Source organism: Oncorhynchus mykiss, chromosome 3 (assembly GCF_013265735.2).
Source record: "Oncorhynchus mykiss isolate Arlee chromosome 3, USDA_OmykA_1.1, whole genome shotgun sequence".
Lineage (NCBI taxonomy): Eukaryota > Metazoa > Chordata > Actinopteri > Salmoniformes > Salmonidae > Oncorhynchus > Oncorhynchus mykiss.
Window position 1 is genome coordinate 12,427,377 of NC_048567.1, and position 12,424 is coordinate 12,439,800.

The 12,424-nt window shown below is 46.5% G+C and overlaps 2 protein-coding genes across 3 annotated transcripts in view; one reads left to right on the forward strand and one right to left on the reverse strand.

The window, feature by feature from the left end:
- Positions 1-3,605, forward strand: part of LOC110503596 (protein capicua homolog) — a 62,141-nt gene extending 58,536 nt beyond the window's left edge. For both annotated transcript variants that reach the window (XM_036969319.1, XM_036969326.1), the window contains exons 20-21: positions 1-4; positions 1,531-3,605. The exon at positions 1-4 is cut by the window's left edge and continues 173 nt beyond it. In XM_036969319.1, the coding sequence (XP_036825214.1) occupies positions 1-4; positions 1,531-1,799 (273 nt within the window). In that variant the 3' untranslated portion in view covers positions 1,800-3,605. The remainder of the gene's footprint in view (positions 5-1,530) is intronic.
- Positions 3,606-4,792: 1,187 nt separating this feature from the next.
- On the reverse strand, positions 4,793-11,406 carry LOC110509802 (zinc finger protein 574). The gene is made up of 8 exons (XM_021590919.2): positions 11,130-11,406; positions 9,236-9,837; positions 8,927-9,093; positions 8,685-8,780; positions 7,806-8,593; positions 7,469-7,601; positions 5,751-7,289; positions 4,793-5,619 (listed from the first exon to the last, which is right to left on the reverse strand). The coding sequence occupies exons 2-8, from the start codon at positions 9,534-9,536 to the stop codon at positions 5,446-5,448; spliced, it is 3,198 nt and encodes a 1,065-aa protein (XP_021446594.2). The 5' UTR covers positions 9,537-9,837; positions 11,130-11,406; the 3' UTR covers positions 4,793-5,445.
- Between the last annotated feature and the right edge of the window lie 1,018 nt (positions 11,407-12,424).

Here is a 12,424-nt window from a genome sequence, read left to right on the forward strand (position 1 = left end):
TCAGGTCAGTACAGACACACGCTTGCATATAGATTTGTATATACAGTACCAGTCAAAGGTTTGGACATACCTACCTACTCATTCAAGGGTTTTTCTTTGTTTTTACTATTTTATACATTGTAGAATAATAGTGAAGACATCAAAACTATGAAATAACACGTATGGAATCAAATAGTAACCAAAAAAGTGTTAAACAAATCAAAATCGATTATTCAAATAGAAACCCTTTTCCTTGATGACAGCTTTGCGCACTCTTGACATTCTCTCAACCAGCTTCACCTGGATTGCTTTTCCAACAGTCTTGAAGGAGCTCCCACAAATGCTGAGCACTCGTTGGCTGCTTTTCCTTCACTCTGCGGTCCAACTCATCCCAAACCATCTCAATTGGTTTGAAGTCAGGTGATTGTGGAGGCCAGCTCATCTGATGCAGCACTCCATCACTCACCTTCTTGTTCATATAGCTCTTACACAGCCTGGAGGTGTGTTGGGTCATTGTCCTGTTGAAAAACAAATGATAGTCCCACTAATCGTTAACCGGATTTGATGGCGTATCGCTGCACAATGCTGTGGTAGCCATGCTGGTTAAGTGTGCCTGCCTTGAATTCTAAATAAATCACTGCCAGTGTCACCAGCAATGCACCATCAAACTTCCTCCATGCTTCACGGTGGGAACCACACATGTTGAGATCATCCGTTCACCTACTCTGCGTCTCACAAAGACACAGCGGTTGGAACCAAAAATCTCAAGTTTGGACTCATCAGACCAAAGGACAGATTTCCTCCAGTCTAATGTCCATTGCTCGTGTTTCTTGGCCCAAGCAAGTCTCTTCTTCTTATTGCTGTCCTTTAGTATTGGTTTCTTTGCAGCAATTCGACCATGAAGGCCTGATTCACACAGTCTCCTCTGAACAGTTGATGTTGAGATGTGTCTGTTACTTGAACTCCGAAGCATTTATTTGGCCTGCAATTTCTGAGGCTGGTAACTCTAATGAACTTATCCTCTGCAGCAGAGGTAACTCTGGGTCTTCCTTTCCTGTAGCGGTCCTCATGAGAGCCAGTTTATCATAGAGCTTGATGGTTTTTTCGACTGCACGACTGTTCTTGACATTTTCCAGATTGACTGACCTTCATGTCTTAAAGTAATGATGGAGGGTCGTTTCTCTTTGCTTATTTGAGCTGTTCTTGCCATTATATGGACTTTTTTTAACCAAATCTTCTATATACCACCCCTACACATTTTTGGTTACTGCATGATTCCATATGTGTTATTTCATAGTTTTGATGTCTTCACTACTCTACAATGTAGAAAATAGTAAAAAATAAATAAAAACCCTGTAATGAGTAGGTGTCCAAACTTTTGACTGGTACTGTACATAGGCCCTACTCTCACTCTCATTTACAGAGTGTATACAGAGTGCACACACAAAGTCCTCCCCACCCAGCAAAATTTATTTTTTTCTACATTCCTAGTCAAACAACAATAATCAACACTTCCTCTCTGTCTTCCTCCTTCTCCTGTCCGCTCTCCAGCCCAGGCCACGGCAGCCTTCCAGGCACGCTACTCAGACATCTTCCCCACCAAGGTGTGTCTGCAGCTGAAGATCAGGGAGGTCCGACAGAAGATCATGCAGACTGCCGTCCCCTCTGAGACCAACGAGGCTTCCTCGCTCCCCGGACCGTCTGGCGCCCAATCAGGGGAAGGGACAGGAGGAGGGGCGGAGCCATTGGGAGAGGAGGCGGATCGAGAGAGGGAGGGTAGTCCAGAGGAGCTGAGGGATTCGCAGGAGTCTTCTAGATGAAGGATGCTGACAGGTTGGATTGACCAATCAGCGATGGACCAGTTCCCCAAATCCCGCCTCTTCTTAATTTTGTTGAAGCTACACCCCTCTGTCTGTGTGCATATCTGGACCTGTCTCTCTCTCTTTCTCCAGAGAGCCAGGTCAGAAAGAGCAAGTGGAGAGACAAAGAAAGAGGATGTGTGTGTGTGTGTGTGTGTGTGTGTGTGTGTGTGTGTGTGTGTGTGTGTGTTTGCAAAATGTGTCAGAGAGGTGGAATTGTTTAAAACTTAAAAGGTTATTTTTTTAAGTGTAATTCACCCTCTCCAAAAAAAATTACATTTCAAATGCCACACACACAGACAGACAGGCAGACAGACACACAGCTGATGAACCCAAACTCCAATACCCACACTTGAATTAGCACTTTGTTCGTAATATTAATATTATCCCTGTAAACTTCCATTGATGCCAGTGGACTATAGACTATACAATAACAACTCTCCAGCTGTTACCCATTGCCTTGGAGCAGGGCCCATCTTTCAGACTGAATAACATATCACGTAGTGGGACTGTTTGAAGGTCATTTATCTGACTCTAACCGGACTCACTTTGTTGTTTTTGGTTGGTGAAGAGGGTCTGGCTCTTAATTCTCCCATTGACTCATTTGTTTCTGCTGGACATTAGGGGGCTGGGTCCCCACTGGCTTGAGATGATGCCATTGGATGGTGAGGGATCAGAAGGATCCTTGTTTTATTGTTAGATTTTTCTCTACTTTGAATCATAGAAGCATACCTTCAGGACAGGTCTGTGAGGGGGACTGGAGAGAGTTTAGGACCTCGCCCTCACTTCCCATGATTGGCTACAGAAGATGCCAGTAAAGATGCACCAAGCGTTCCTGCTAGTCTGATTCGCTCGCCATGAGGGAAGGAGGCGGGGAGAATGAGTCGATGGGCACATCATGGCTCTACATTTCTCACTCGGTCACTGCAACCATGTTTTATCTATTTGTGGACTTCAGTTGAGATCCCAGAGGAGTCAGGCTGACAGGCCTATTACTTCTAATGCCAAGCAGTTTTATTATCTAACTTTTTATTTTAAAGACTACAAACATGTTTTTTTTTAATCAAACACATGTAACTTTGCAGTTCATTATGTTATTATTGTATTACTGTTACTTATATTACTCCTCTCATTGTTATAGTGGACCTGATCCCTGCTACGGGCTGGTATCAATGTCATTAGATTCTCTCTCAACCTGTTTTCTTATTTGAGGGGAAATGGGATGGGACCTGTGAGAGAGATGGTCCTCACCTGTGCCTCTTTCCCTCTCTTTGTCTTCCCTTTCAACACCCCAGCAAGGACCTGGGGTGACAAATATTTTTATTCATTTCAATGAGGGATAACAAAGAGAAGAGGGTTGACATTTGTATTCATTTAAGTGTAATAAGTATGTTTTTGGACAACCCTGTATACCGCTCTCTCTCACTCCCCTGCTAGTAAGTTTGATTCTATAGCCTCCTCCTTCCAGCTCTTTTCCTTCCTTTCTTCCTCCCTTACTGTTCTCTCCAGGCCTTTTTGGGGTGGGAGGAGATACGCCTGGAGGGGGCAGGGCAGTAAAAAGAGTGGTTGGGTATAATATTGGTTGTCTTTGTGCAAGACTTGGTTGTGTTGTACATATTATTTACTGTAGTCAGAAGACTCGCTATAATATTGATAAGGAACAATGTGTAACCCGACTTGTATTGACTTTTAAAAGATGCCATTACACAAGGTGAAACTCCAAAAATGTACAAATGAATAATAAATATGAATATTAACATTTGTTTACATTTGTTGAATGTTCATTTCTCTACTATAAGCCACCTCCAACTTTGTTTTAGAGAATTTGGCATTATGACTAACTGGCCTTACAACCACAAACCACGTGTAACCATGCCATCCCAGGACCTCCACATCTGGCTTATGAAACAAAAGTATCTCTGTCTGTAATAAAGCCCTTTTGTGTGGAAAAATGCATTCTGATTAGCTGGGGATGGCTCCCCAGTTGGTGGGCCTATGTCCTACCAGGCCCACCCATGGCTGCGCCCCTGCCCAGTCATGTGAAATCCATAGATTAGGGCCTAATGGATTTATTTCTTTATATGAACTGCAACTCAGTAAAATTGTTGCATGTTGCAATTATATTTTTGTTCAGTATATAACTACTACCATTCAAAAGTCAGTAAGAAATGTTTTTGAAAGAAAAGCACATTTAAAAAAGTACATTAAAATAACAAATTGATCAGAAATATAGTGTAGACATTGTTAATGTTGTAAATGACTATCGTAGCTGGAAATTGATTTGAGATCTTCAGTTTCTTGGCAATTTCTCACATGGAATCACCTTCATTAATCAGAACAAGAATAGACTGACAGGTTTCAGACGAAAGTTCTTTGTTTTTGGCCATTTTGAGCCTGTAATCAAACCCACAAATGCTGATGCTCCAGATACTCAACTTGTCTAAAGAAGGCCAGTTTTATTGCTTCTTTAATTAGAACAACTGTACTAACATAATTGCTAAATGTTTTTCTAATGATCAATTAGCCTTTTAAAATTATAAATTTGGATGGGCCTCTACACCTATGTAGATATTCAATTTTTTTTATCTGCCATTTCCAACTACAATAGTCATTAACAATGTCTACACTGTATTTCTGATCAATTTTATGTTATTTTAATGGACAAAAACGTTTGCTTTTCTTTTAAAAACAAGGGCATTTCTAAGTGACCCCAAACTTTTGAACTGTAGTATGTATATATATATACATACACACATAAAAAAACATTTAGTCATTGGGGAGAATGCAAGGACATACATTTCTTATGGAGACATGTATTTAGAAGGAGAATACTGCACATAAAACAATATAAAGTGTGAGTGCTTGCCCTTATGTTAATTTTCCCTGGACTTAATCCTTTCTTCAAAAGGAGAGAGAATGGGGTCCACTATCAAGACACAGTAACACACATAGCATATTATCAAATATCATTTAATCATTCATTTATCTGTTCACAGCAAAAAGAGGAACAGTCATTGTTTTCAAAGTAAAAATCACATATTACAGACAAGCACTGAATGAACATCCATGGGCAGTCAAGAACATGACAAACACAGGAAATGGCCCTCGATTCACGTCTGTCACTACCTCTCCACCACCACTGACCGGCTCTGCCCTGTCTTTCTGAACATGAGATCGTAACACATTTGGTCTGGAGGAGTGAATGAACACCTACTGTTGTCCTGCCTGCTGCAATTGTAGAATCATTTTTGTACTCAACAATGACAACCAGACCAGTGTACCTACACTGCTGTAGTTCACTAGATCACAGTTTAATCTTCTACTGCTCCCCATACATTCACCCCAATAGGATAACAGTCAGTAAAACATGCTCTCTGCCAGTCAAGAGTCAGTACACTCCCACAGCCCACACAGGTAGTTCTGTCATGGTTCTCCGATAGTTGAGCCTCTCACTGGCTCTCGGTAGCTGTCGATAACTCTGTGAGGCTTGTTTGACAGGTCTGTGATAGTTCCGAGTTGTGTCTCTTTGACCCTCAGAACATCTAGATCGTCGTGTGAGGGTTATCTGATGGTCCGGTCATGGTTCTGAGTTGTCTCTGTCTGGCCTTTAGATGAGCTGTAGACTGTCTACAGAGATGGAGTCCATCCTCAGACTGCTCTCCAGGGCTGTGTGGTAGATCTCTATAGCCTCAGCCAGGGGTAGGGTTCCTCCCTCACTGGTCTCTATGATGGCGATGGTCTCCCCAAACTCATTACACATGATGGTGGGAGTACCCTGGGTCTGGATAGGAAAGGAAAGGAAGCAGTGTATGGAGGATGTTAGAGAAAAACATTTCAACATATTTTCTCACATTTACAGACTAACACACCCTCAGAAGCCGCACACAGACCCCGCCAGCCCCTCCCCCTCACCTGCTGTAGGGTCGACGTCTGTATGTGGATCAGCTGAGGCTGCCCATTGGCCAGTTCCACCTGGGATGCCTCCACTAGCGCCACGGCGGTGCTGGTCTCCATGGCAACCTGTGCTGCAGCCGCCTCCTCCTGCCTCTGCTGGCGTGCGTGGGTCTTCCTGTGGTTCCGCAGGTTGGAGAAGGACTTGAAGGCCTTGCCGCACACCAGACAGGCGTGGGGGCGCTCCCCCGTGTGCGTCCGCCGGTGCTCCGCCAGGTGCATGCTCTGGACAAAGCCCTTGTCACATATTTCGCAGCGGAACGGCCGCTCCCCTGTGTGTGTGCGCAGGTGCTCTCGCAGGTGCGTGTTCTGACGGAAGCGCTTGCCACACAGGTTGCAGGGGAAGGGGCGCTCTCCTGTGTGGATGCGCTGATGCAAGGTCACACCAGAGGAGGAGACAAACAGCTTACCGCAGGTTAGGCACTGGTGGGATTTACCCCTGGCCACTGCACCACCACAGGACCGACCAGGAACCAGGCCGTGGCTCAGCTGATGCAGACGCCAGTTGGCTGCAGAGTTGAGCTTCTTCCCACACACAGTGCAGTCCAGGCCCCCTCTCATGATGCTGGTGGTCCCGGTGTCTTCTGAGGTGGAGGGCTCTGAGAGGGGCTCCCCGTCAGGGTACACTTGGGGCTGGCTCTCTAACCCACCCTCTCTGTCTGCCTGGGCCTCAGTGGGGTGGACCTCCTGACAGTGGCGGTCTCTCTTCCTCCTGTGCAGAAAGCCAGCCTGGCATTGGGGGCAGGAGAACGGGGCCGGGGCCCCCGGGTGAACAGTGTAGCGGTGGGCGGCTAGCTTGGCCGGCCGTACGAAGGTGGCGGGGCAGTCCGGGCAGGGCCAGGGAGGGAGGTTGGCATGGAGTAGGCGGTGCTGCCGGAGGTTGGATGACTGGGTGAATGTCCGGTGGCAGATGTCGCAGCGGTAGGGGCGCACGCCAGAGTGGGTGAGGTTGTGGCGAGACAGGTTGGCCAGGGACGAGAAGGTCTTGCCGCAGTCTGAGCACTGGAAGGGCCGCTCGCCGGTGTGTGTACGCAGGTGGTTGCGTAGGTGCATCTGCTTCTTGAAGGTCTTGGTGCACACGGAGCACTTGAAGTGTCGCTCGGAGACGTGGGCCGTATGGCGGTGTTTGACCAAGCGGAGCAGGGAGGGGAAAGCCTGAGGGCAGGAGGGGCAGGGGAACGCGCCCCAGGGACCAGCGAGGTTAGGGTCAGTAGAGGAACCAGGATCAGCAGTATGTTCTCCCGGTTGGGACTCTCCACTGCCCCCTGGTGTCCCCTCCACATCCACCCTGTTCTCCTTTCCTCCCTCTGCCCTGCTCAGAGAGCTGGAGGCAGTGTCCTCCCCCGACTCGCCTATCTCCATCTCAGCCTCAGTAAGGGGGGCCATCAGGTTCTCCTCGTCCCCCTCCATGGGGCTGCCCTCACCCCTCTCCCTAAGGGCCCGGGCTCTCTGAAGGATGGACAGGGCTGACAGGGACATCCTCCTGGGGGCCGCTGGGACCTGCACAGGACATCGTCAAAACACATGCTCATACATTGACCGGTATGGGACTGAATTTAACTAGAGAAACAAAACATTTGCACACATTTCTCATTGATGATTTGCACAAAACATTTCTCAAGTTAAAATTTGGAACTATAAGAACAATATTACCATTTTTAAAAAGAAAACGTGGTTACCAGGACGACAGGGGTAGGTGTAGTGGTGGCTGTTTTGGTGTGTGTTCTACGGTGGTACAGGAACTTGGTCATATTGGTGAAGGTCTTGGCACAGTGCTCACACCTGTGGAGCGGCTCTGCTGTGTGAGACTTCCTACAGGACGGAGCGAGGGATGATGTGAGGGATGAAGAGAGAAGTAGGGAGAGACGGATATAAAAAGAGAAGAGAAGATTTGTCTCAGAGCCTTCAATAGAATAGCATTCAAAAAGCAATAGACAGGAAAACATTGAGATGGTTTGAGATGGGATTGATTGAGATGGTTCATGATGAGAACATGATGTCTGGTCAGGCACCTACCTGTGTATGATGAGGGTCATCTCTGTGTTGAAGCCGTGACCACAGTCCACACACAGATACCGAGCCTCCCCGGAGTGAGAGCGCATGTGTGTCTGCAGTGACATCGCCTTCTTAAACACCTTGTCGCACTCCCGGCACTCGTATGTGCCATGCTCGTGCACGCGCCTGTGTGCCGCCAGCCGATTGGCTGACGTGAAGGTACGCTGGCATTGGCTGCAGTGCAGGCATAGTGGTGTGGTTCTAGCTCTTTTAGCCAGGGCGCGTCTCCCCGTTCCCTTCCCCCTCTCCTCTGCCACCCTCCCCCCATTCTCCTCCTCTCTCTCCTCCTCCCTCCCTCTGTCCTCCTCGTATCCCATCATCACCCCGTCCTCACCGCTCTCCTTCTCCTGGGCCAGGAAGTGCTCCCCCTGGTGTTGCAGGAAGTCCTCTGGGGTCTGGAAGAGGAGGGCACACTCGGAGCACTCATAGGGGTGGAAGATCACCACCTCCCCCTGCTGCTCTTTCTCCTCCCGGACAGCAGACAGCACCACCTCCAGTCTCTGGAGGCCATTCTCCGTGACCCCCAGCTTTCCTACCGAGCCCACCCCTAGAGGAGTGAGCAGAGGGGGCAGCAGCTTGGCGCGCCGTAGGCCGGGGGTACTGGAGCCATCGGCCAGGGCCTGGGCACTGCAGATCTGGAGACGCATGGTGGCCGAGCCGGGAAGGGGGGAGACGGGGGGTAGGAAGGTGGCCCGGGAGGGGGTCGAGGGCTGGGGGGCAGACTGATGTTGTTGTTGTTGGGCCAGGACCTGAGAGGGGGGCACGGACATGATCATGTTTGAGTGAGAATAACTGGTTACTGGTTTTAAAAAGCTTTTTGACATGAAGTGTGTACAGTACCTGTGCTAAGATCTCCCCAGCTTGTTGTTCACTCAAGACAAAGTTCTGAACACTGACCAAGGGTGTCACAGTACCATCGGGCTGCAACACATACTCCTGGGAGAGAGATGAGGGGGGAGGAAGTTTGAGCCAAGAAAGGAAACACCTAATTCTGCCTGTCTGCTTTTGCGCAAAAGAACGCCAGCCTGTAAGCCATTTGATGAAGGGTTTTCTGATGAAATGTGTTGGTATTTAATACTCACAGTCTCTGTGGCACTGTGTGTGCTGCTCTTGCTGTGGGTCTGTCTGTGGGCCAGCCACACCTCTGGAGAGTCAAACAGGGCCAGGCAGTCTAGACACTGGTACTGGACAGGCCCCGACACCTGGCCCTCTGTCCCTGCCTCGTCTGTCTCTAACACCTCACACAGTTCTGGGGAACACAACACAACGTTCAGCAGGCGAGTCTCGCTATCTAGCCCCTCTACATTCAAACAACCTCTGCTTTTCACCCCCCCTCCTCTTCAAGACACATATCCACCCTTTCCTGTCCTCCACCATCCCCTCCTTCTCACCATGGTCCTCTGTCTCCAACCCTGCCTCTCTCATGTGCAGCTCCTGGTGCAGTAGCAGTTCATCTGGGTTCCTGAGGAGGGCACCACACTCCAGGCACTGATACTGGCTGTCCCCGTACTCTGAGATGCCCTGGATGGCCATGGCCTCCCCAGCCTCCCCCTCTTCTCCCTCCTGCCCTGTGTGGATCTGCTGGTGCATCAGCACTTCTTCTAGGGTGTTAAAGAGCTGGTGGCACTCGCTGCACATGTACTGGTGCTGCACGTCGTACATGCCCTCTGGGTCCTCCTGCTGGTCATCCATGACTACTGCAAGGCGGTTTTTGTAGGACCGTGTCGTGTGTGTGTGTGTGTGTGTTAGTCAGCACAATTCAATGAATGAGAAAAAGTATCCTGTCCTGGTCTGAGTTATATCTCTGTGTTACGATCCTGATACAAGTGTGCCTCGATGGTTGAATTTAAGACTTTGAAGTCTGTTTGTGAGCAAACAGTGTGTTGTGAGTTTTAGGGCTTGAACCAGTAACAATGATTTGTAAAGTAGCTAGCCTCTTTCCTCAGGTCTCTCACTATGATGTTCTGTGATGTCAGGACAACAGGGAGGGAGCCTGAAAAAAAGCAAAATACAGTAGTCTGTCAGCTATTTGGTAACACCTGTCCCAATCCCCAACTGGCCCATAGACATTATTTTAGTTTACAATGATGTAGGTCATTTCCATGTAAAAGGAGCCATGAGCACCAACATGTGAAATTGATAGGAGCATATCTCAATCTGGCCCTCATACAACCATGGCCACCTAATCATCCCCGGCTTCCAATTGGCTCACTCATCGCCCCTGTAACTATTCCCCGGGTCGTTGCTGTAAATAAGAATGTGTTCTCTGTCAACTAAGGGCTAAATAAATACAATTAAAATGAATAACAAAAAATATTTCAAAATGAGTGTCAAATGAAAGCTAAGAGTCTATATTTACAGTAATGTACTGTACTCTATTGTGTTCTACTGTAATGTCCAAACTTGTGAAACATAGACATCTATTATTGGTTCAGATTTGGTCCGGATCGGACCAACCAAATTTGGTCTTGTTTGGGGCTGGAGCTTATTCGAATAATAGCCAGTGTGTAGAATGATACCCATATATGCAAAGGATGATATTGCATATTTCTACCTTTGTGTACCTATTCAGGATGAATCACAATAAAGAAAATTCCATTCATAACCATAAATTATGCACTTCTGTGTAGTACAGATCAGGGACCCACGATGTAATTCCATTACAGTAATTCTGTTACTTCACTATCTGTAGTTCAATAACCAAAAGAGATTTACCGCAATTCTGTTAACAAAATTCGCATCTACACTATTGTTCCAGTAAATGTTTTTTTGTTTAGAATACGTTTTAAAGTGAAATATCTGAGTCTCAGCATAATTCCGTTATCATGGAATTGCCCTGTAGCTATTGCATGGTTCCATAAAATCGTCATAGAAAATAGAGCTGATAGCTAGCTACACGCTAATTAGAAGCTGCAATAAGCAGCAGAAGCTAACTGCATGTAGGCGCCAAATGGTGGTAGAAGGGATGTGCATTACTACATGCATTTTTCCTACTCAAATATGGCATATAATTCATGACATTTAGTTTATAGAAGCCACAGTGCTGCATAACTGATCATGTGTAGCATGATAGCTTGCGACATTGCTTCCTGTGTGTTATCATTCATGTGGCGAGCTGTTGGCGGCGCTCTCTCGGATATCCGAGACCTCTTCGGAGGCACCGCTGTCTCCTGACTGTGGCTCCCCGGCTCAAGGCGGTCGTCAGGCGGCGCTATCCACTTTTCCCCGCAGGTCTCCGGTAGACACGACAGGCCCTTCCTTCCCCTCCCGTTAAAATAATCTTACCTCTCATCTACTGTCGTTGGACAATCCCTCGTGAGGTAGTCACAAAGCTCCGCAAAAGCAACAATGCACTCTCCGTTCCGTCTTTAAGTGAATAATGCACTGATTGAACAGTACACTTTAAAATCGTGAACCTTCTGGCAGAGAAACATTTCGGTGCACGAAAAACATCGTTTGTCCGCGGATCGTTCCCCTGTTGTCGGCACACTCCGCTGCCTTTCGCTCTGGCCTTGAGACTCTGGAAGGCAATGATTGGATACATTCGCTGTCAGTCATCAAGCGGTCTTTAGGGCATTTTCACAAAACGTACTGTATATTTGCGGTAGTGGGAGTTTACTCTCGCCATGTCCGTGTGGTTTGCAATTTGTTTTTGTATCTACTTTAGACCCGTTTAAAAACCAAATTAAACTGCACTCATCTGATCCTCTTTGTTTAAACTTAAAAGAATGGAAACTTTGAATAATGGATAATTGTTATGCTATATTAATATCACCATAATGATAATGTGTTTGCTAACCCTGCAATCTGAAACAACAATAAAATGGCTTCTATAAATTGTTATTGAATTGCCACAGGCTGACACACCTCTACTCCAACTCCTTAGCTGTCTGAATTAAGACGAGTGGCTAAAGGTGCTTGCCTGCCAGGCAGTGAGAAGAATCCACTCTCAATTCTTCTGGTGATAACGTCATGTGGACCTGCTATATTTTGTTGATTTTCAAATCTCTTTTCATGCCAAGATGATCAACTTGGTCTGCTATCTACCTTTGTGTGTGTATGTCTGAGGGGTCAGATCTTCAAACTGCATTGCTGACTTTTCCAAAATGTTGCTTGAGATGTATTTATGCTGTTGTTGAGCCCTTGGGTATCTCGACATGTGGTTCCCAACCAGGGGTACTATTCAGTTGATGGTACAGTAACCGAAAAAGGTTGGGAAGCACTGCTCTACGTTTTCAACTCCTCAATGCCAAGTAAAAAAATAAAAATAAAAAATAAATATATATATATATATATATATATATATATATATATAACTTGATACAAATTACATGTTAGATTTTAGACCAGTCATAATTTCTTCACTCGCAATTAATTGGGGAGCATTACAATTGCCAAGACAAGCACAAGAAGAACACTATGAATCGCTGTCTTTGGTGTGCATTTTCTAATAATTAATTGAATATATATATTCATATATATATTCGTAATTTGTTTACTTTAACCGTTTGTAACCGCTATGCTCCGTAAATGCACTTTCTGGGGTGTAATCATTAGTCCAAACAGTTGCAAACTGTTGC